This window comes from Tamandua tetradactyla, chromosome Y (genome assembly GCF_023851605.1).
Source record: "Tamandua tetradactyla isolate mTamTet1 chromosome Y, mTamTet1.pri, whole genome shotgun sequence".
Taxonomy (NCBI): Eukaryota; Metazoa; Chordata; class Mammalia; order Pilosa; family Myrmecophagidae; genus Tamandua; species Tamandua tetradactyla.
This window is the reverse complement of record NC_135354.1, coordinates 16,171,320-16,195,219: the sequence shown is the minus strand read 5'-3', so window position 1 is coordinate 16,195,219 and position 23,900 is coordinate 16,171,320. Positions and strand designations below refer to the sequence as shown.

General features: G+C 35.0%; 1 protein-coding gene across 6 annotated transcripts in view; it reads right to left on the bottom strand.

Annotated features, from left to right (window-relative positions):
• LOC143672602 (ubiquitin carboxyl-terminal hydrolase 9X-like) overlaps window positions 1–23,900 on the bottom strand; it is a 179,838-nt gene that overhangs the window by 101,672 nt on the left and 54,266 nt on the right. For 5 of the 6 annotated variants that reach the window (XM_077147219.1, XM_077147215.1, XM_077147214.1 and 2 more), the window contains exons 3-11: window positions 12,288–12,433; window positions 10,898–10,977; window positions 8,662–8,774; window positions 5,875–6,093; window positions 3,505–3,620; window positions 2,298–2,549; window positions 2,085–2,223; window positions 1,407–1,559; window positions 373–477 (exon numbers count right to left, since the gene is read on the bottom strand). In XM_077147219.1, the coding sequence (XP_077003334.1) occupies window positions 373–477; window positions 1,407–1,559; window positions 2,085–2,223; window positions 2,298–2,549; window positions 3,505–3,620; window positions 5,875–6,093; window positions 8,662–8,774; window positions 10,898–10,977; window positions 12,288–12,433 (1,323 nt within the window). The remainder of the gene's footprint in view (window positions 1–372; window positions 478–1,406; window positions 1,560–2,084; window positions 2,224–2,297; window positions 2,550–3,504; window positions 3,621–5,874; window positions 6,094–8,661; window positions 8,775–10,897; window positions 10,978–12,287; window positions 12,434–23,900) is intronic. The other variant, XM_077147217.1, reaches the window with a different exon arrangement.

Genomic DNA, 23,900 nt, shown 5'->3' with positions numbered 1-23,900 from the left:
CATTTCTGCAAGTATAATTTGCAGCGGTGAACTGTGTACGAACGTGATTGATAGGGAAAACTGAGTCATATATGTCATCAGAAAGAATGCCAGATGTTAAAACATGGGAACATACAATTCAGTAAATCTCACGTGCAAATTGACTTCAGATTAACAGTATAAATAGAAATTTCTTCCCTGAACTAGAACAAATGTACAAAACTATTACAAGGAGTTTATTACAGAGAAAACTTGATCAATTACTCTACACCAAGAATTCTTTGATGTATTCTGTTAATAAGTATATTGTAAAAAATCAGTGCAGACTTTTTAAATCAAATGGTTAAAAAAAAAAAAATCAAATGGTAATGGCTTTACAATCTGAACTACTACCTTAAAACAATCAAAAAGATGATCAAGTTGTTCGGAAGAAAAATCCCAAGCCAACTTTGCCAGTAAATCATGCACATTCTTCACAATGGCCTCATGTTTCCCAGCCTATAAAAACAAAAATAAAGTATTTCTCAACGTAAACAAATAAAAATGACATACTTGAATTTAAACAGACAAATAAGGAGACTACACTGTATCAATGCATAATTAATAGATAATCCTCACCTATTTTACTATAATAAAATCCCTATTATTTTAAATGTTTAGAATTGCCATTTGAGATGTGGCAACTCAATTTTTTGGTAAAAATGGTTAACACATTTCAGGGATTCTAGTTTCTTAATCTACACTCAATAATACTTTCTAAGTAATCTATGAGCAGAAACTTGATAGTAAGGTAATTAAAGAAATTACACATTTCTGTATCCAAAGCAAAGAAAATTAGTTATCCTTATGAAAGCTACAATTTTCTATAACAATTCTTAGAGATTTCCATAATTAATATAGCAATGTAACTCTGGTGACATCACATTTCTCATACATTTAAGAGTTAATCACTCTGTTAATGATACATATTTTACTAAATAAACCACTCATTTAAAACAAGCTATAAAACGCCAACCTGTGCCAAATGTAAGTGGGGAAAATGTATTTTAAAAATATTGCTACTGGAAGACATTTCCTTTTCTTCCACAAAGAACACAAATGAGATGAACAGGTAATGGTTATGGGATGTATGAGTTTTTATTTTTTTCTTTTTCTGGAGTGACGCAAATGTTCTAAAAATGATCATGGTGATGAATACACATCTATGTGATGATATTGTGAGTTACTCACTGCATACTTTGAACAGACTGTGAAGATATCTCAATAAAAACATTTCAAAAATATATACTGCTAGCAGAATTTCTGTTCATAACAAGCATTTATACCCACCAAAACTCAATATAAACTTCCCTGCCATTATATAACTATAACTGCAACACTTTTACATAAAAATAAACATAAAATAGCCATTATCTTAAATTCCGTACCTGTGCTGCCCAGATATTGTTTAGATCCTGTAATGTAAGAGCTTTTTCTTTGATCACAAAACGAAGAATCTTCTCTAGCTTCTCTACATACTGGGGTTGATGAAGACTATCTCGCAAGACTATAGATAAGATATTGTTTTGCTGTATCCATTCCTAAATTTAATATAAAAATTTGTTTCAAAGCAAAAACTTAGTAAGTTTAAAGCACTGTTAGCTATATTACTTGATAGAAAAAGGAAATAAAGCACGGTTTGGCTATTACGAGTGCTTTAAAAACGATGTTTCTGCAATCATGAAAACATTAATACATATAAATTTCTAAAATTAATTAGCAAATGACCATCATTCAAATCCATTCACAAGATCGCAAGGCATAAATAATTTCAATTAAATCCATAAAATTACCTGCACCATGGGCATACACTAAGCAATGTCAAAACCATGGGCATACACTGAGCAATGTCAAATCTATTAAGTTATCCTTATAACTTCCATATAATTACTTATCTTTTATTACCATTATAACAAAATTTAGGATTCAACAGAGACATAAATGAATCTTCCAATTTCATAGTTAATTTTTTTTTTCTCTTTGTAAAATTACACAGTTGCTTAACTGGTTCTTGTTCTTTCCTTAAGTAAATTCTTATTTATACAAGAGGAACCAAAGGGGCTTACCGCCATTCGTTCAGCTGTCAGCCACTCTTCCTCCTCAAGGTTACTACGCCGATTAGTATAGTATGATACACTAGATATGACCTTATTAATTTCATTCAGTGCATTCATCTTTCCATTAAAAGAAGAAATCTGCAACAATCTGTAAAAGTGACTGGAATAAATATGATTCTAAGAATTCATATAAATAATTATTTTAAGAGCTAAATAACTCACCTGAGTATCATTTTCAACCTAAAAATTTCTAAATTTTTTACAGTTTCTTCTTGTCCTGGAATCCTTGAGGCTAAATTCTTCAAAGATTTAATAATCATTGAAAGGGCATCATTCTTGACTTCATTTTTGGCTTCTTTTTTAAGTTCTTCATCAGTTAAATTTTCTAAAAACTGTGGAACTATTTCTATTACTGGAATGAAGTACTTTTTCACTGTCTGTAGAGTGAGGAATTCATAACACTGTCCAAAAGGTCTGAAATAAAAAAGAGGCAAAAATCTGTAAATTTAATTTCTTAAAATAAGTCGGAACTTACCTCTCAGATTGTTTTTCTAACCATTCTTTACTGTGAAATATAACATATATACAAAAAAGCAATAAATTTCTAAGTTCATTTTAACATGTAGTTATAGTGTAGATTTTAAAGTTTAGTATGGGTTACAGTTCGCCAATATTTTGTTTTTTCTTCTAGTTGCGCCAAGACACTGAAGACCAAAAGAAATATCAATACAATGATTCAGGTCAAATCCTATCTTCTCTGTTATAAACCTTCTATTCTTCTTGTGTGTGTGTGTGTGTGTGTGTGAAAAATAACACACAAAAAAGCAATAAATTTCAAAGTGCATCACAACAATTAGTTGTAGAACAGATTTCAGAGTTTGGTATGGATTATAATTTCACAATTTTAGGTTTTTACTTCTGTACTTCTGGCTGTTCTAAGGTACAAGAGACTAAAATAAAATATCGATATAATGATTCAGCAATCATATTCACTTGTTAACCCCCATCTGCTCTGTATAACTCCACCACCACCTTTGATCTTTCTCCCATTCTTTAGGGGTATTGGGACTATGCCCATTCCAGCTTTCTCATGTTGGAAGGGGTTGTTGATAATATGGGATAGGGGGTGTAACTAGCTGATGCTCTAGAGAGGCTGGGCTCTCTAGGTTTCAGGAGTTTTCTAGTCCAGGGGGCCCATATGGAGGTTGTAGGTTTTTGGAAAGTTACCCGAGTATATCGAACTTCTTTTTCACTGCCAGGAATGGTTTTGGTTGGGGTTTGTCACATTATGATAGCTAGTAATGTCAGATTAGTTTCTGCACTTAAAATTTCCAGTTTAAAATAAGAAGAAACCAAACCTGAAAACAGAAACCTGAAAATAAAACAATATTTCTATGGTACACTGAATATCATTTAAAAATATACTTACTTAATGAGGGCTGCAATTATTTGAACACTTAATGCTGATCCATTAATAAAACGATCATGCAAAATCTGGAACCCATTTAAAGTCCCAAATTTATTCAGGAGGTCCACTAACCAACCCTGCAATACAATTAAGGATTATAGTTCATTTTAAGTCCCTTTTTTAAGCAAAAAGAAAAGAAAAGTAATTATATGACATAAAACAATCACAACAAATCATCTTTAAAAAGATGATATTATTTATATTACAGTCATACATATGTTTATGAAAATTTGTCCATATTACATGGGCAAAAAACAGTATAGAGAATACTTACACAGTTTCTCAAAGGGGCATAACTGTTTTTTATAGAACATGTACCTGGTGATTAGTAATAAGCAAGGGTCACATAACTAAAAATATTTCTAATATGTAAGAATGTAAAAAAAGCAAAGTTTTTATAAATATAAAATCAAACAGAAGAATTAAATGCACAAGAATATCTTTAAAATCCTGTCTTTTAAAAATCAAAGTTTTTAAGAGGGGAAAAACCGGGAATGGAGGCAGGTTTAATAACAAACTTAGGCAAAAAAAAAATTTTCTACATCTATAACAGGAAAACCTATTAAGAACAACAGAAGAGGCTAGAGAAAAGGCAAATACTTCGGAAAGAATACATTGGTATTCCCTAATGCTAAGTTTGATATGTCAGAAATCTAAATAAATTTTAAATTTTCATATAAATCAATAATCTTACTTCTGAAGAAATTCACTATTGAACATTCCTATGTTTTTTTAAGTTTAATAGGAAATAATAAAAAATCCTGACAGAAAATTCAATAACAATCTTGACATAAAAATACCTCAAATCTAGTGGAATTCCAAGAAAGCACATATACATACGGAATTTATTTTCATTTCTTCCAAAATACTGAAATGGGACTATAAGCCCAGAAAATGTCCTTGCCATCCTCAATAGCTAATGATCATATATGTGTAAGAATACATACAAAAATATGTATTATATATTTCATGTATGTATGGTGAGACACAGTAAAGAATCAGCAGCCTAGCGCTAATCTGAAATATTCTGGAGGATTATAAAGTATTTTAAGACACATAAAAAAATCCCCTGTACCAATATATTTACTGAAATTAAGATCCAATTTGAGGTTAATATTAGTCTAGCTTTAATGAATGAGCTATCCTCATCTGACTAGTTGTTAAGACTGCAGAAGCAGGACAATGATCCTAGATTAAAAATGCAAAATAACCCTGTATACTCTTTTTTTTAATGCGTCCCTCTGTTGTTTTATTTGCACTACTTTATAAGTATTTTTTTTCAAGGATAGCTACTAAACCCACACTGCTATCTTAAGCAATAAAGTTGCTTTTAACAGTATTTTAAAGAAACGAATAAAAAATTTTCATTAAAACATCTTTAGAAATTTTACAATGAAGGGAACATGATACACCATTTACTATACATAAATGATATTATCATAGCTAGATCTAATAACTTTAGTCAAAAGAAAACCTGAAGGGTGGGTCATGGTGGCTCAGTGGCAGAGTTCTCACCTGCCATACCCAAACCAAGTACACAGAGGTTCAATGTTCCTTATAAACTAAGCCAGGTTCAGAGGAGGAAAGAGGCATGGGACAAAGAAGGAAGTAAAAGGTGGAAGTCAGACAAATCATCACCTACATCAAGACGATGATTAATATAAAGCCCCCAAATCCTCCTTAAACAGTTTCTAACTGCTTTAACAACGTATCTCTTAAAAGTAAACAAAAAACTAAGACTACAAGTCATCTTTTCTGGTTTAAGGTTTACAAACTTGTACAGACCATGTACGCTGAGGGTTATTAGAAAGTGCACTATTTTGCATATTATACATTTCTTAGGATTTTTTAGTAACAAATCAAGGGTTGATCAACAACTGAGTTTTGGGTCAAGTTAGTAACCTTTCATTGTACCATTAATTCATGGACAAATATAACTACTGCATACTAGCTCAAATCACACTAACTCAAAGGAACAGGAGAAAATACAAGCTAAGCATAGCAGTAAAGTACCAAGACAAATAAGAAATAGTTAAGAAATTGACATAGCAGTCTAGGACATGAAAACATTTCCCAGTTTTGTATCAGTTCACTTTGATATCTCAAAGTCAACTGACTGCATTTTTAACATTAAACATCTAAAAAATTAATAGTAGGAAAACACAGGTTTAGAATACACAAATAATCTAAAAAAAGAAGAGAAAATTATGTAAAATAAAATAATTCTTTACATGTTAATGGGAAGATAAATTTATCCAATAGGAAGATCCTCCCATTACCACAGCAATGGCAATTTTAATACTTGATTGTGAATATAACAAACCAACTCACTTTCGGTGATCGAGGGTCTGAAGAACGAGCAAAGAGTTCATCTTCAGGCAACTGAACACTTGTGGAAACTGATTCACATGGACGTGTACCATTGTAAATATGGAATTTGCAATGAGGATTTAAAGCCATAGCCAGAAGTTCTAGAAGTGGAAACCAGTCTTGAGACAACTTGGCCACACAAAGCTCCACTAGGCGATGAGTATTATTAATAATACATCTCTGTTTCATAGAGGAGGAAAAAGTGATTCATAAAGAGAAAGTGTGAGAATTTCAAACAAAGAAATAAACTTTATTTTTGTTAATAACAATCTATTTTTCTACACTGTCATTTGAATTGTCTGATTTCACTAATTTTGTGATTAAACTGTTAGATCAGTAAAGATAATTAGTTTCTATTTACTTCATAATTTTACTACACCTAATTTCAAAACAACATTTGAGAAGAGATACAAATCAAGAGGGCACCATCAATTGTCTATTCCTACTCTATGTCCACAGAACAAATGCATATTACCATTTTTTCTTTTTGGAATTTGTACTATGAGACATTAACTCTAATATCTAAGATTTTTAGTTTTTTTCAATTATACAAATGCAATCTAAGCCTCAATTCAAAGTCACAAATTATTTAAAATTTCTATATCTACACTAAAATGACAGGTCGAATCAGATGATGTCAGTTAATACACTATAGTTACTCTTTGGACGTGACCAAGTTTATTTCGCAGGTTGAAATTTAAGTCCTACGGGAAAAATAAGTGTTTCCTTTACGTCTTTTGATTGGTTCTACTTTAAAGACTTGGAATAATTAACAGAGTGCAAGAATTCTATTAAGATGCCCAAAGTTTTCACTTTTTAAGATCTCTATCTTATAACCAAAGGTTATTTGCATTATTATTGTTCCAGACTGTCCAGCATCCCAAGAGAACATGTGTTTCCTTCCTTCAGTCACTTGAAGACATAGGTTATTTGAGAAAACTTTTAAACAGTTTAACTTTTTGTGCTATCATAAATTTGTGGAGCATAGGCATTTACATTTAAAGGGGAGACTTTTCTTTACTCCCCTTACTAATTTACAAGGCTGAAACTTGCAAGTTTCCCTATCATTTACCTCTGCACAGAAAATATACCACTTTGGTGTTCCAGCTACAAATAGGGGAGCTGTCAATTAGATTCCCAAGCTTGGGTACTTTTTTTCCTTAATAGTAGATAAAATAACACTATTTTTTTTAACTTTTTTCATTGCATAGTATACAACATACATACAAAGCAAAAAAATAAAGAAACAATGATTTTCATAGCACTCTTCAAAAAGTAGTTACAGGACAGATCCCAGAGTCTGTTATAGGCTACCATACAATCCTTTCATATTTTTCCTTATAGCTGCTCCTCTATCCTCCTATATTCTTATAGAAGGATTTTAGTATTCTTATAGAATATAGGAGGATAGAGGGCTTAAATATTTTTTTACCAACACAATCAACTTTTCTTCCTTCTTTTTTTTGTGAAAAATAACACACATATAAAAAGACCATAAATTTCAAAGCCCAGCACCATGATTAGCTGTAGAGCATATTTCAGAGTTTGACATGGGTTACAATTCTACAATTTTGGGCTTTTACACCTAGCTGTTCTAAAATACTGGAACTAAAGAGGTATCAATTTAATGATTCAGCATTCATATTCATTCATTAAATCCTATCTTTGTATAACTTCACCAACACCTCTGATCTTTCTACCCCTGTCTTTAGGAGTATTTGTGCTTTGGCCATTCTAACTTTTTTGTGTTGGAAGGGTCTGTCACTAATATGGGGTAGGGAAACGGAACTGTCTGATGTTCTGGAGACAGTGGGCTTGGTTTCAGGACTTAACTGTACCAGGGACCCATCTGGAGGCTGTAAGTTGATGGAAAGTTACTCTAGTGCCTGAAACCCTTGTGGAATCTTAATATTGCCCTAGGTGTTCTTCAGGATTGGCTGGAATGGTCCTGGTTTGGGGTTGACAAGTTATGATAGCTAACAAGGTCTACCTAAAGCCTGTGTAAGAGCAAACTCCAGAGTAGATACTCAACTCTTCCTGTCACTGATACTTTATTAGTTACACTTCTTTTCCCCCTTCCTTTTGGAAGGAATTGTTGATCCCATGCTGCCTGGTCTGGTTTCACCTGGATTCATGCTGTGAGTTATCTCTCACATCGTCAGGGAGACTTTCCCTCCTGGATGTCATGTTCCACAGAGGGGGTAGGGCAATGATTTCAGTTGCAGAGTTGGGCTTTAGAGACACTGAGGCCACATCTGAGCAACAAAAGAAGTCCTCTAGAAGTAACTCTTAGGCATGCCTATAGGTAGTCTAAGCTTCTCCACTACCATCATAAGCTTCACAAGAGTAAGCCTCGTGATTGAGGACATGGTCTATTGATTTGCATGTCCTCAAAGTTTGACACAGTATCAGGGGATTCCCTGATGGTAAGGAAAAACAACAATTTTATGTTAATAACATCATAACATCTGATGAAACATAATGGGCATGCAGAAAGTACTTGTTCTTTCAGGTGACAGTTCAACTATGGTTTTATAAATCAAAATCTTAAGCTTATTCAAAAAGATCATTCTACTTTTGTGTTTATACTTTTTAGATATTTTTCTCATCTTTAGACTGCTTTAATTTAAAAAAATCAAATATATAAAATCAGATGATACATTCATAGTAAACTTTTTCACAGACATTACTGGATTGTAATGACTACCACTGTACATTTGAGACCCAAAAATCAAGTGAAAGACTCACATGAATTTCAAACTTCCAGCCACTCACTGCCTCATCCATAAGGATTTTAGTAAAGGATATTGTTAGGCCATCTCGAAAAAAACGTTGACAAGCTTCACTTTTAACATCAAGACCTACAAAAAGGCAAAATTGAATAAATAAAAATTATAATGAAAACATTTCTCTGGCCAATTTTAAATGATTAAAGGTAACAGTTTCCAACTCAAAAAGCTGTTTGTAATTTTTAAATGAAACAAAATATTACTAAAAGGGGAATATAATTATATTGAAACATGAAATAATGAAATATCTCCAAAAAATTTCAAAAGCACTAAATTGTATAAAACTACCTTAAGTCAAGATGAGATGACTAACTGGAAGTTCTTCAAAATATGACATGACTTTCCTCCAAGAAGGTTATATAGGTAGGCAGGGAATCTAACAACTTCACAGCAATTTACTACTTATTGAAAGCATAAACTTAAAAAATGACAATTAACTTAAAAATTTCATTTTTGTTATGAATTATTCCCTTAACATCACATTCAAAGATGAATCCTATCATGCTTTCCTAATTAGTCACTTTTATATCCTGGTCTATGTACTTCCTTTCTTCTTTTTAATTTCATCTCTTTTATGAAAGTAATAGCAATAAATGCCAGTAAACACAAAGAAAACTTGTAATTCTTAATGAAGATGCACAAACTATTCAATTTGCACAAGATAAATGATATGCCATCAGTATGTCCTTTAAACACATGGCAATAATTTTTAAAAGTTAAAATTCACCTAAATGTAAATATGGCCCAGAAAACACAGATAGGGATTAAAAAAAAACACATATTCACTGAACATCAATGCTATTAAATGAAATACGGTTTTTGTTTTTGTTCACCTTGTACTTTTGGAAACTGTACAGTACTACGAGTCTTCAGAATTACTGAGTAAATAGGCAAATGAACAAAATAAATTTAACTTGTGAGAAACATCTGTAATACGATAAAATGTTTTTATACATGACTAGATTCTTTTCATAAGATTAATAAGATAATAGAATATTTTTAAATAAATGTAGGTCAATACTCTTCAATAAAATTATTACTCCTGCCACACAGCCACACTTAGCAACACACCAAACATCTGAGTAATACGTCTAATGATGGTAATCATTTATTAAACCTACTCACGGCTATCCTACTTCAGACCATGCTTATGACCCCCACCCCAGTCCCCTTAAAAAATGCTTTATTTTAACCTTTAAAGCCTTAAAAAGAAATACAGAATATTTCAAATATTAGTTATTTGCTAAAAGAATTCAATTGCATCTAAAATTAGCACAAAGTTTTCTAAAAAGGATTAATTACAAGAACAAGGTTTTATTTCTGGTCAAGAGTGAAATTACATTTTATTTATTAGTTGTATTTTTAAAAAGCATAACATCTAACTTTCAGGTCTATTCTTCTCTCTCAAGAAAAAACAAACCTCTTTTTTTTTTTTTGGCAGGAAGAAAATAAACAGTCAAGTAGGCAAGCCACAGTTTCAAATACACACAATATCTGTGAAATAATAATTTTCATCAAAAATATTAAACAGAAGCTTCTATCAGCATATGAATTTTGATTGAATGGAATGTCAGAAGTCAGTCAAATTGCAAGTGCAAAAATTTGTCTTGAAACTTATTTGAGAACACATTTCTCACTTGAAATAGTTTAAAAAAAAAAAGTCTACCAACCAATCTGATTCATATAGGTATCACTTAAAAGTGCTTTAAAAACTGTTAAATGCGCTCAAATGCATAGTATTTCACATTGCTGATCAATTTTTACAATTTTTATATTCCGGAAATTTTTTTAACTTTTGGGTATCAAATGCCTTAAAAATCTGATGAAACAACAGCTTGTCTCCTTTTAAACATGAATAAACGCACAAATTCTGCATCTACTTTGAGAGTTTACAAAAATCCTTAGAGGATGACTACAGGTTCTGTTAAGCTCTTACTCCTAGTAAGAATATTATCTTTACCAAGAAAGCTTAGTGAGATACTATAATCTAGGAATATAAAATAACTTTATTTTTTTGTAAGGGCAGGCACTGGAAACTGATCCAGGGTCCCTGGCATAACCTGTGAGAACTCCAGCTGCTGAGCCACTGTGGCCCACCCTTATACAATAACTTTATAATAATAGAGAAAAAGTCTTCAAGAACAATGCGATACAGTAGCAAACATAATAGAAAATGTAATGATATCTAAACTCACCTTTTTTACTAAGCTCAATAGCAGCTTCTAAAAGCACTTCTAATTCCCCTTTTGGCAAAACTGGAACCACCCATCGAGGCCTAAGAATTATTAATAAAAACATAAGTAATACTAACAAAAAGTTATCTACTATAATTACTTTCATCATGAAAAAAACACCTGATTACCCACCTAAATATTACAAAAAGAGTATGGCAAAGTACATGATTTGTGGAATAAAGTATCTTCTGTTTCTACATACAGAATTTTTTAAGGCAGTGTCAAATAACGGATGTGGCAATGAGAGAAAAAAAATTCTCTTAACTTTCAAAGGATATAAAACTAAAATGGTCAAATTCCAATTAAGTATCAACCTACTGTTAAAGTTAGTAAGAAAATACTCTGTTTTGGAAATCCAGACTTAATAAGAAGAAACAATAAAACACCTCTTGTTTTGATCCTCCTCACAAGGACAAAAGAAACTTTAGCACATAAATGCCTGTGTTTCCCACAATTAACTTCAACAGGAAATTCATAAAATTTATTTGAAAATTATTCCAAAGTGGGTGCAGAGGCCACCTACCCACCTAATACTTTCCCTAGTTTCATAGAAAACACAAACATCTAAATGTTTACCCATTTACACAACTACTACCCAGAAAAAACTTTCTTCCTTCCATTCTTTAATATCTGTGTACTAAATTTAAAATCCCCAAGTAGTATAACTTTGATTTCAAAAAAGTATTTCATTACCAATAATCTGTTAGAGGGAAATGGATACTTTGTTTTTGATTCTTTTTTTAAAAAAGGATGATTTTTTATATTTCTCAAACTTAGAACCTGCTATTGCTATTAGTTAACTAAATCTTCCAGTCCCCGTGAAAAGTATACTCTAATAAAAATTACCACCACCAGAGAAATTTGAAAAAACAGCAGCACAACCTTTGGCAATAATGCCTGTCATAGAAAATGGACATCCCAAGATTGATAAAAAGTCATCCAGCAATTCTTTCACCCACATACCAATGAGAAATGAGATTCATATATCCTCAAAAGGAAACCTCTGTCTAGATCAGAAACACATTAATTAAAGAAATGAATCACCATTACCCTGAAATATTTTTTCATATTGTCATTCTATTTCAATTTTTCAAAATACACAGAAAAGCCTACATTAGGAATACGAGTTAAAATAAAAAAAAAAAAAGCAAAAAGAACAAAGGATTACAAAGAACTTGGCAATGACCAAAATAGTGTATTTTAAGAAAGCAATGATATTTCTTATTTACAGGACATGGTAGCTATATATATATATATTTTACCATTTGCTACTAGTTGCAACCCTAATAAAGTAGTTTGTTTTTCCAGTATACTAAGTTGTTCGTAAAACAAAAAACGGAAATAACCTCACCTGTTGATCATGTCATCCAACTTTGTTAGGTCAGCATGGGGAAATGCAGGCTCCTCATCTTCATGTGGTGGTGGGGCATCACCTTGACCTTGTTCATCTGGGGGAGTTGCTGGGGAATTCTCATTGGAAGAATCAGGTGAAGAGGTCTTCATTAAAAATTAAACATTCCAAATTTAAATTTCCACAACATATTTACTACACTTAGCAATTCCAACATTAACATGAATTAAGTGAAAATTATAGTTTAACTATCAAATATGTTTAGAAATTTTTAATAAAGTTAAAATCTCACTGCTTGTATTATTCTTTTTTTTTTTCTTTGCTCAATGAGTATTTTTTCACAATTAAACATTTTACAAATTGACTAGCGGTTTCAAATTAATGCAAGAATTAACCAAACTATAAGGCATTAAACACATTAAAAGTGTTAGTTTTTATAATGTTAACTGATAATACAGAGTTGTTACAAAACTTCTTAACTATAAACCTTTATATAAAACTTTTCTCAGAACAGGGTGGGCCACAGTGGCTCAGCAGGCAGAATTCTTGCCTGCCATGCTGGAGACCTCTTCAATTCCTGGTGCCTGCCCAAGGGCAAAACAAACAAACAAACAAACAAACTTTCTCAGGAAGAATCCTGAAAATGAAGTAAACTAAATCAACAATATAAACAACTGCTTTTAAGGCTACTGACACATACTGGAAAATCATCTTGGAAAGTTTGCACTAATACATCTTCCCAATAAGATCTCCTAAAAGTGTTTAATCCACAGTATTTCTGCCAAATCTGTTTTATTTCTCACTGAGTTTTTACATACTACTCATGCATGTAATTTTATTCTGTGGGAGCATACTTTCTTTCTGAACATAATTATTTAAATTAAATAATTAAATAAAACTTAAATGAATTATAAAAATCCTACATCTCTTTAATGACAAATTGGAGATGTCACAGAAAAATTCCTTAACTACAGATGACAAGGCCCTACTTGCAGATATTTTCGTTTGTCACCCTTCCGCATCAGAGTAACACAAAGATAAGGAATTATCTAGAAATCCGACACAGCCACTGCATGAATTAATATATGCTCTTTGGGAATCAAAATATTACATTTAGGCCACACAAAAATTTTCCTCCATTTTCTTTAAAACTAAATTGGAAAGTATATATGAAAGAGAACACACAATTGGTATATTTCTTATAAAATGTTTGGTAGAATTTGTCTATAAAAGTATGTGGGTCTGATATTTTCTTTACTGAAAGATTTTAAAGTGCAATTAAAATAGTTCTTCTTTCCAAGCAAGAAAACTCAGGTTATCTATTTCTGTTTCATTGAGTTTAACAAGCAGATGAATAAACAATCTGATAATTTCATGCAACAGAATACAACTTAAAAATAAAACAGAGCCAACTATTTATTGTCCATGCAATGAATTTCAAATATATTACATTAAGTGAAAGAACTTCCTCTCAAAGGATTAAGTCTGTACGATTTCATGTACAAAAACATGTTGAGAAAAGAGGAGAAAACCTCTCTTTTTTTTAAATATTTTTTATTAATTAAAAAAATTAACAAACAAAACATTAAGATATCATTCCATTCTACATATACAATCAGTAATTCTTAATATCATCACAGAGCTGCATATTCATCATTTCTTAGAACATTTGCATTGGTTTAGAAAAAGAAATAAAAAGACAACAGAAAAAGAAATAAAACCATAAGAGAAAAAAAATATTACACCTACCACCCCTTGCTTTCATTTACCACTAGCATTTCAAACTAAATTTATTATTTTTTTAACTTTTTTGTTAATTAAAAAAATTAACAAACAAAAGATTAAAATATCATTCGATTCTACATATACAATCAGTAATTCTTAATATCATATAGCTGCATATTCATCATTTCTTAGAACATTTGCATCGATTTAGAAAAAGAAAAAGACAACAGAAAAAGAAATAAAACAGAGAAAAAAAAGATTATACATACCATACCCCTTACCCTTGCTTTCATTTACCACTAGCATTTCAAACTAAATTAATTTTAACACTTGTTCCCCCTATTATTTATTTTTATTCCATATGTTCTACTCTTCTGTATAGTAGCTAAAAGGAGCATCAGACACAAGGTTTTCACATTCACAGAGTCTCACTGTGAAAGGTATTATCATTGTTCATCATCATCAAGAAACATGGTGTGTTAGATTCAGTTGTCAACTTGGCCAGGTGAGCATACCTAGTTCTGCTGCTGCAGACACAAGCCAATGGTATGTGAATCTCATCTGTTGCTAATTACATCTGCAGTCGGCTAGGAGGCGTGTCTGCTGCAATGAGTGAGTGACGTCTGACTTAACTGGCTGGTGCTTAAATGAGAGAATGCAATGTAGCACAGCCTAGCAGCTCGACATTCGTCATCTCAGCACTCGCAGCTCAGCCCAGGCCTTTGGAGATGCAGAAAGAAGTCACCCTGGGGAAAGCTGTTGGAACCCAGGGGCCTGGAGAGAAGACCAGCAGAGACCATTCTGTGCCTTCCATGTAAGAAAGAACCTCAGTGGAAAGTTAGCTGCCTTTCCTCTGAAAAACCACCAAAATAAATCCCCTTTTATTAAAAGCCAATCTGTCTCTGGTGTGTTGCATTCCAGCAGCTAGCAAACTAAAACAGATTTGGTACCAGGAGTGGGGTGCTGCTGCGGTTTGAAAATACCAGATATGTTGGAACAAGTTTTTGGATGGCTAAAGGGAAGATTTTGGAGGAAGCGTGAAGAGAATGATGGAGAAGTCCTGGAGGGCTTGAAGAGACTGGTGGTGTAAATGGAACCACGGCCAACCTTGGCAAAGGAGGACACAAAAGGGAAAAATTGGAGTTTGCAGAGTGAGAACCATGGAAGCTCGGGTCTGAAGCCAAGAAACCTTGGCCAGGAGAGTGGACCCACCCATATACAGGGAGAGGGTGAGTTTACCCTAAGGGAGAGGATGAGTCACCCTGCTGATTGCAGTGGAATATTTGTGCAGGCTCGGACCTTGGAAAAGGTGTAGCACACTCCTTGGGGGACTGGGAAAGCCTGGCTGCCACCATGTGGAGGGGTTGAGCATGTGCCCCAGAAATGACAGAGAGCTTCAGGGGTGGCCCTGATGCCTGGAGAGAGCCCAGAGGTGGTCTCCTCGATGTTTCCCGAGGTTGATTTGGAAAAAGGCAGGCCACTGCATAGGCCCTTGGAAGGGGTGGGACTGCCACTTTCTAAAGCTGAAGGATAAATGACTTTCAGACTTTGAGATCCCACGGCGCTTGCCCTGCAGGTTTTACATTTGTGTTTCTTCCATTTCTCCCTATGGAAATGACAATCTGTATCCTGTGAATATCCTCCTTTGCATCTTGGCACCAGACAATTTGTTTTGAGATTCACAGGCCCACAGCAAGAACAGAATTTTTTGCATCTGTTTAAGGTGATGCTCGAAGTTGCCAAGTTGACAAGGGGTGGACATGTGTTAGTTAGATTCATTGTCAACTTGGCCAGGTGAGCATACCTAATTCTGTGGCTGCAGACACAAGCCAATGGTACGTGAACCTCATCTGTTGTTAATTACATCTGCAGTAGGCTAAAAGGCATGTCTGCTGCAATGGGTGACGTCTGACTTAATTGGCTGGTGCTTAAATGAGAGAACGCAATGTAGCACAGCCTAGCAGCTCGGCATTCCTCATCTCAGCACTCGCAGCTCAGCCCAGGTTTTTGGAGATGCAGAAAGAAGTCACCCCGGGGAAAGTTGTTGGAACCCAGGGGCCTGGAGAGAAGACCACCAGAGACCATCCTGTGCCTTCCACGTAAGAAAGAACCTCAGTGGAAAGTTAGTTGCCTTTCCTCTGAAGAACCACCAAAATAAATCCCCTTTTATTAAAAGCCAATCTGTCTCTGGTGTGTTGCATTCCGGCAGCTAGCAAACTAGAACACCTGGCTGCTAGAACACAGCTCTACATTTTCAGGCAGTTCCCTCCAGCCTCTCCACTACATCTTGAACAACAAGGTGATATCTACTTAATGCATAAGAATAACCTAACCTCCAGGATAACCTCTCGACTCTGTCTGGAATCTCTCAGCCATTGACACTTAATCTCATTTCACTCTTCCCCCTTTTGGTCAAGAAGTTTCTCTCAATCCCTTCATGTTAATTCTTAGCTCATTCTAGGGTTTTCTCAATCCCTTGATGCTGAGTCTCAGCTCATACCAGGATCTCTGTCCCATGTTGTCAGGAAGGTCCACACCCCTGGGAGTCATGTGCCACACAGAGAGGTAACCCACAGAATATCTTGACTTTCTTTCTTGTTATTCTCTAGCTTTTTCCAAAGTGCTTCTTCTTTTAAAGGATTCCAGTAAAACCAATCAAGTCCCACCTAGAATGGGTGGAGACATGTCTCCACCTAATCAGATTTAATACCCACACTGACTGAATCACATCTCCATAGAGGTAATCTAAAATTTCCAACATATAGTACTGAATAGGGATCAGAAGAAATGGCTGTCTTTATAAAATGGGATTAGGATTAAACATGGGTTTTCTAGGATCCATAAATTCTTTCAAGCTGGCATACCAGCCAATATAGTTGCTTAACCCCACCTCAATCCTCAGTTCTGTGCATGTAAACATCAGAATACAGGCCCCCAGACACATGCAGGCACAAGCTTGCAACCCCAACACGTCCTCTTAGCTCTGGGTAAATGCTAATTTGCATATCTGGGCCGTACATGCCTCCAGCCCAAGTAGATGAAATCCTGCCCCAAGGCACCTGAGCTATGCCCACACCCATACCAGGGCGCTGCCCCCTAGACCACAAATATCAGGGACCTCCCACCTAGACCCATGCACCAGCAAAGCCACTTCCTGAAGGAAAACTTTAATCAGATCTCAGGGAAATGATTTACAAAGCAAAGTGCACAAATTTAAGAATCATTAGTGTCCCAGAATAAGAAGAGTAAAGGGTTAGGAAGATTAGCTGAGGATATAATGGGAGAAAACTTCTCAACCATTATAAAGGACATAATTAGATAGATGAAAGAAAGTCAAAGAATTCCAAATAGAACAAATCCGAACAGGCTAATCTAATACTAACCAGTCTGTCAAATGTTGAAGAAAAGCAGAAAATCCTGAAAGTGATTAGAGAAAATCTACTACAAACAAGTAAAACCAAGTGAGACTGAGTTCAAACTTCTCAACTGGCACTTTGGAAGCGACAAGGCAGTGGTATGATATATTCAAGATTCTGAAAGAGAAATACTTCCAGCCAAGAATTCTGTACCCAGCCAAACCGTCCTTAAAAATGGAGGGAGAGACTTCCGGAGAAGATGGCGGCTTAGTAAGACGCGCGGGTCTTAGTTCCTCCTCCAGAAAAGCAACTAAAGAAACAGAAACAATACGAAACAGCTCCCGGAGTCACGACAGAGACCAAAAAGACAGCGTACCCCATTCTGGAACAGCTGAATGGGCAGGGAGAATCCGCTGCGGTGAGATACCCGAGGGGCGCACGTTTTCCCGGCTGGGGCGGCTGGCGACTGGGGTCCCCTCCACGCACGTGGCTCCCCGGTCTGACTGGGAACATTGGATAGCGGGGCCCTCCCGTCACGCTTGGCGTCTCGGGCCGGCTGGGCAATTTGGACCGGCACTCCCCCAAGCCGCGGCCAGCGGACCCCCGCCTCCACGCGCGGTTTCCCGGGCCGACTGCCCCGCAGACAAACGACCGCCACGAGTGCCACCTACTGGGCAGGAAAAGAAAAACAGAGCCCAGAGATTCCACAGAAAAACCTTTCAACCAGCTGGGTCCCACACCCAGGGAAATCTGATCAAATGCCCAGACACCAGCAGAAAATAATGGATGACGCTCGGAAAATTGAAGATATGGCCCAATCAAAGGAACAAACCAATAGTTCAAATGAGATACAGGAGCTGAGACAACTAATGCTGAATATACGAACAGAAATGGAAAAACTCTTCAAAAACCAAATCAATAAATTGAGGGAGGACATGAAGAAGACATGGGCTGAACAAAAAGAAGAAATAGAAAATTTGAAAAAACAAATCACAGAACTTGTGGGAGGGAAGGACAAAGAAGAAAAAATGGAAAAAACAATGGATACCTACAATGGTAGATCTAAAGAGACAGAAGCTACAATTAGTGAACTGGAGGATGGAACATCTGAATTCCAAAAAGAAACAGAAACTATAGGGAAAAGAATGGAAAAACTTGAGCAGGGGATCAGGGAACTGAATGACAATATGAAGCGCACAAATATACGTGCTGTGGGTGTCCCAGAAGGAGAAGAGAAGGGAAAAGGAGGAGAAAAACTAATGGAAGAAATTATCACTGAAAATTTCCCAACTCTTATGAAAGACCTAAATATACAGATCCAAGAAGTGCAGCGCACCCCAAAGAGAATAGACCCAAATAGGCGTTCTCCAAGACATTTACTAGTTAGAATGTCAGAGGTCAAAGAGAAAGAGAGGATCTTGAAAGCAGCAAGAGAAAAACAATCTGTCACATACAAGGGAAACCCAATAAGACTATGTGTAGATTTCTCAGCAGAAACCATGGAAGCTAGAAGACAGTGGGATGATATATTTAAATTACTAAAAGAGAAAAACTGCCAACCATGACTCCTATATCCAGCAAAATTGTCCTTCAAAAATGAAGGAGAAATTAAAACATTTATAGACAAAAAGTCACTGAGAGAATCTGTGACCAAGAGACCAGCTCTGCAAGAAATACTAAAGGGAGCACTAGAGTCAGATACGAAAAGACAGAAGAGAGAGGTATGGAGTAAAGTGTAGAAAGAAGGAAAATCAGATATGATATATATAATACAAAAGCCAAAATGGTAGAGGAAAATATTATCCAAACAGTAATAACACTAAAAGTTAATGGACTGAATTTCCCAATCAAAAGACATAGAATGGCAGAATGGATTACGACCCAGCAATACCACTGCTAGGTATCTACTCAAAGGACTTAAGGGCAAAGACACAGACGGACATTTGCACACCAGTGTTTATAGCAGCATTATCTACAATTGCAAAGAGATGGAAACAGCCAAAATGTCCATCAACAGACGAGTGGCTAAACAAACTCTGGCGTATACCTACAATGGAATACTATGCAGCTTTAAGACAGACTAAACTTATGAAGCATGTAATAACATGGATGGACCTAGAGAACATTATGCTGAGTGAGTCTAGCCCAAAACTAAAGGACAAATACTGTATGGTCCCACTGATGTGAACCGACATTCGAGAATCAGCTTGGAATATATCATTGGTAACAGAGACCAGCAGGAGTTAGAAACAGGGTAAGATAATGGGTAATTGGAGCTGAAGGGATACAGACTGTGCAACAGGACTAGATACAAAAACTAAAAAATGGACAGCACAATAATACCTAAGTGTAATGTAACTAGGTTGGAACACTGAATGAAGCTGCACCTGAAATATGGTTTTTTGTTTGTTTGTTTGTGTGTTTGTATCTTTTGCTTTTGTTTTTTTCTTTTTCCTTTATATATATATATATTTTATTAGTATTATTATTTTAATTCTCCTCTCTATATTAACATTCTATATCTTTTTCTGCTGTTTTGCTAGTTCTTTTCCTAAATCGATGCAAATGTACTAAGAAATGATAATCATACATCTATGTGATGATACTAAGAATTACTGAGTGCATGTGTAGAATGGAATGATTTCTAAATGTTGTGTTAATTTCTTTTCTTTTTTTGATTAATAAAAAAATTAAAAAACAAACAAACAAACAAAATTCAACAAATGGTGCTGCAATAATGGGATACTCATATGGAAAAAAGAATGAAATGTGACCCTGCCATTACAGCATGCAAAAAAAAAAAAAAAAGTAATATCTGTCCCTAGGAGTGGGGTCTGGCACTTTCCACATGGGCCACATTCTTAACTTCCAGGAAAAAAAAAAGTGTAACTATGACATCTTGCCTAGGCATGTAGAATAATTGACAAGCCAAAGAAGTGGAGATCCTTTTTACTGTTAAAATATATTATGAGTATTTAAATTATATAAAAAGGAAACCATATTAAATTTTCACTGCAATACAGTATTGGATAAATGCTCAGTTATCCATTCTCTTATTAAAGGATATATAGGTGGTTTCCCTTTTTTTGCAAAAAAAAAATGGAGGGAGAGATTAAACTTTCAGACAAAGAAATCCTGAAAGAATCTGTTAACAAGAGACCGGCCCTACAAATAATACTAAAGGGAGTTCTGCCAATTCAAAAACAAACACAGGAGAGGGAGATATGGAGGAGGGCACAGAACTGAGTATAAGTAAGGGTAACTTAGAGAATAAAAAGAGAAAAGAGGGAAAAGAACATATATAAAGGCCACAGGATAAGACAGTGGATTCAAGAAATGCCTTTTCAGTAATAACTTTGAATGTTAATGGACAAAACTTTTCAATTAAAACTGAAGATGCAGATTGGCAGAATGGATTAAGAAATATAATCCAGCTAAATGATGCTTACAAGAGACTCATCTTAGACACAAGGAAACAGACTGAACGTCGAAGCATGGAAAAAAATGTTCTATGTAAGCAGTGATGAAATAGCTACACAAGTATCAGACAAAATAGACTTAAAATATCATAACAGACAAAGAAGAACATTATATATAAGTAAAAGCGAAAATTATCCAAGAAGAAATAACAATCATAAATATCTATACTCCCAAACCAAAGGAAGAAAGGTTTATTTTGTTCGGAAACTAAATTTTCTGTAGCACATACTCTAAACTCAACCCGTCTGGATAGCTCACTTAACAATCGAAACACAGAGAGCCCATAATAAGAATGAAGGCCTTTAATATTGTATAGCTTCATGTAATGCCTAGATACATTCTAGAATATATTAAGCTGATAACCAGAAAGTTCTGAAAAAGTTTCTTGAGGGACAGGAGAAAAAATATGAAATAATTAAAATTTACCACCAGGGAAATTCCCGATACTGTATCAAACCTTGGGGACACCCAAACCAATAGGCCAAACCTTGATCTTGAGGCTTGCTGTTGTGAAGCTTGTGTATGCAGCAGAAAAGCTTAGCCTACCTGCAGGTATGCTTTAGAGTTACTTCTAAAGGACCTCTTTTGTTGCTCAGATGTGGATTCACTCTCTCTAAGCCCAACTATGTAACTGAAGTCACTGCCCTCCCTCCTGGACAGGACATGACATCAGGGTTGAAGCTCTGCCTGGAAGCATAAAGATGACTCCCAGTGATGAGCCCCGCCCTGGCACCATGGGACCAACAATGACATCCTGACCAAAATGGGGGGAAAAAACTGTAACTAATAAGAGATTTCAAATAAGAGTCGAGAGGCTACTCTGGAGGTCACTCTTACACAAAATTCAGTTAGACACTGCTACCTATCATAACCTGCCAAACCCCAATTAATCCTAAAGACCATTCCAGCCAATCCTAAAGAACATCTAGGGGCATATATAATATGCTACAAAGGTCCCATATACTAGGGTAACTTTCCAGAAACTTACAACCTCCAGAAGGGTCTCTGGATCAGGAAAGCCCTAAAACCTAGAGGGCACAGCTTCTCCAGAACATCACTTACTTCCATCTTCCTACTCTATATTAGTGACATATCCTTCCAACATGAAAATGTTAGAATGGGCATAGCCAAGATACCCTTAAAGAGTGGGACAGAAAGATCAAAGACGATGGTGGAGTTATACAGAGAAGGTAGGGTTTAACAATATGATAGAGGAATCATTAAACTGATATTTCTTTTGGTCTCCACTCTCTTGGAGTAGCTAGAAGTGAAAACTTAAAATTTGTGGAACTGTAACCCATACCAAACTCAGAAATATGTTCCACAAGTATTTTTGTCCTGTGCTTTGAAATTTATTACTTTTTTTTGTATATATGCTATTTTTCACAAAAAAGAAAAAAGTTGATTGTGATGATAAAAAAATATTTATTTCTTCTCTCCTCCTATGTTCTTGAGTAGCTAGAAGGAAAAATCTGAGCTGATGGTATGGTAGCCCATGGTAAACTTTGCAATCTGTCCTGTACCTATTTGTACAACAGGTACGAATGCTTTCAAAACTAATGTTTTCTTCTTTCTCGTTTGTATACATGTTATATTATACAATTTAAAAAGTTAAAAAGGTATATATCTGTTTCCAATGAAGGAGCTCCAAAGTACATGAGACACTCATGGCAAAACTGAAGGGAACGAGAGATGTTTAAACAGTAATAGTAGGAGACTTCAATACACTACTCTCCTCTAAAGACAGAACAATCAGACAGAGGATCAACAAAGAAACAGAGAACTTAATTTGATAAATGAATTAGTCTTAATAGACATATGTAGGTCATTTCATCCAAAAACATCAGGATATACATTATCTACTGCTTATGAAACATTTTCCAGGACAGATCCTATGCTGGGGGACAAAACAGGCCTTTATAGAGGAATATTTTCATTTAACAATAAAAAATTGTTAAAAAAAAATGTTTAACAATGTGAAAATTATCCTAAGCACTTTCTTTGATCACAGTGAATGTGGCTGGAAATCAATAACGACCAAAGAACAAGAACTCTCACAAATATATGGAGATTAATCTAATACACTCTTAAACAATGAGTGAGCCAATACGAAATTGCTAGAGAAATCAGTAGTATCTGGAGACGAAGGAAAATGAGACTACCACATATCAGACATTACAGATGCAGCAAAGGATATGCTGAGAGCGAAATTTATTGCTGTAAATGCCTATATTAAAAAAGGAGAAACAGCAAAACTCAAGGACTTAACTGCTTACCTGGAGGAACCTGAGAAAGGACAGTAAATTAATACCAAAGTAAACAGAAAAGAAATAACAAAGATTAAAATACAGTTACATGGCAGAACAAAAGAATAGAAAGAATCAAAACCAAAAGTTGTTTCTTAGAGAAAATAACATCTATGGGCCACAAAGCAAGGATGACAAAGAAGAAAAGAGAGAGGATGCAAATAAAATCAGAAATGAGGAGGGTCACTACCACTTACCCTGAAGAAATACAATAAGCCAGAGGAATTTTATCAACATTCTGAAAAGAACTAACACCTATGGTGCTCAATTTTCTTTCAAAAAAACTGAGGAAAAAAGAGCACTATCTAACTCATCTTACGAAGCTAGTATGCACTTTAAGACCAAAATCAGGTAAAGATGCTATAAGAAAGAAAATATAGACCAATCTCCATAAAGAACACAGATGCAAAAATTCTCAACAAAATATTAGCAAATCAAAGTTGTGGTAGTTAGAATCAGGTGTCAACTTGGCCAGGTGAAGGTGCCTAGTTCTACTGCTGTGGACATGAGATTGGCATGTGAACCTCATATGTTGCTGATTACATCTGCAGTCGGCTAGGACGTATGCTTGCTGTAATGAATGATTTTTTATGTAATTGGCTGGTGTTTATGAGAGAGTCAAATGCAGCAAAGCCCAGGCAGCTCAGCATACCACATCTCAGCACTTGCAGCTCAGCCCAGGCCCAGGGAAAGTTGTTGGAACCCAGAGGCCTGGAGAGAAGGCCAGCAGAGATCACTCTGTGCCT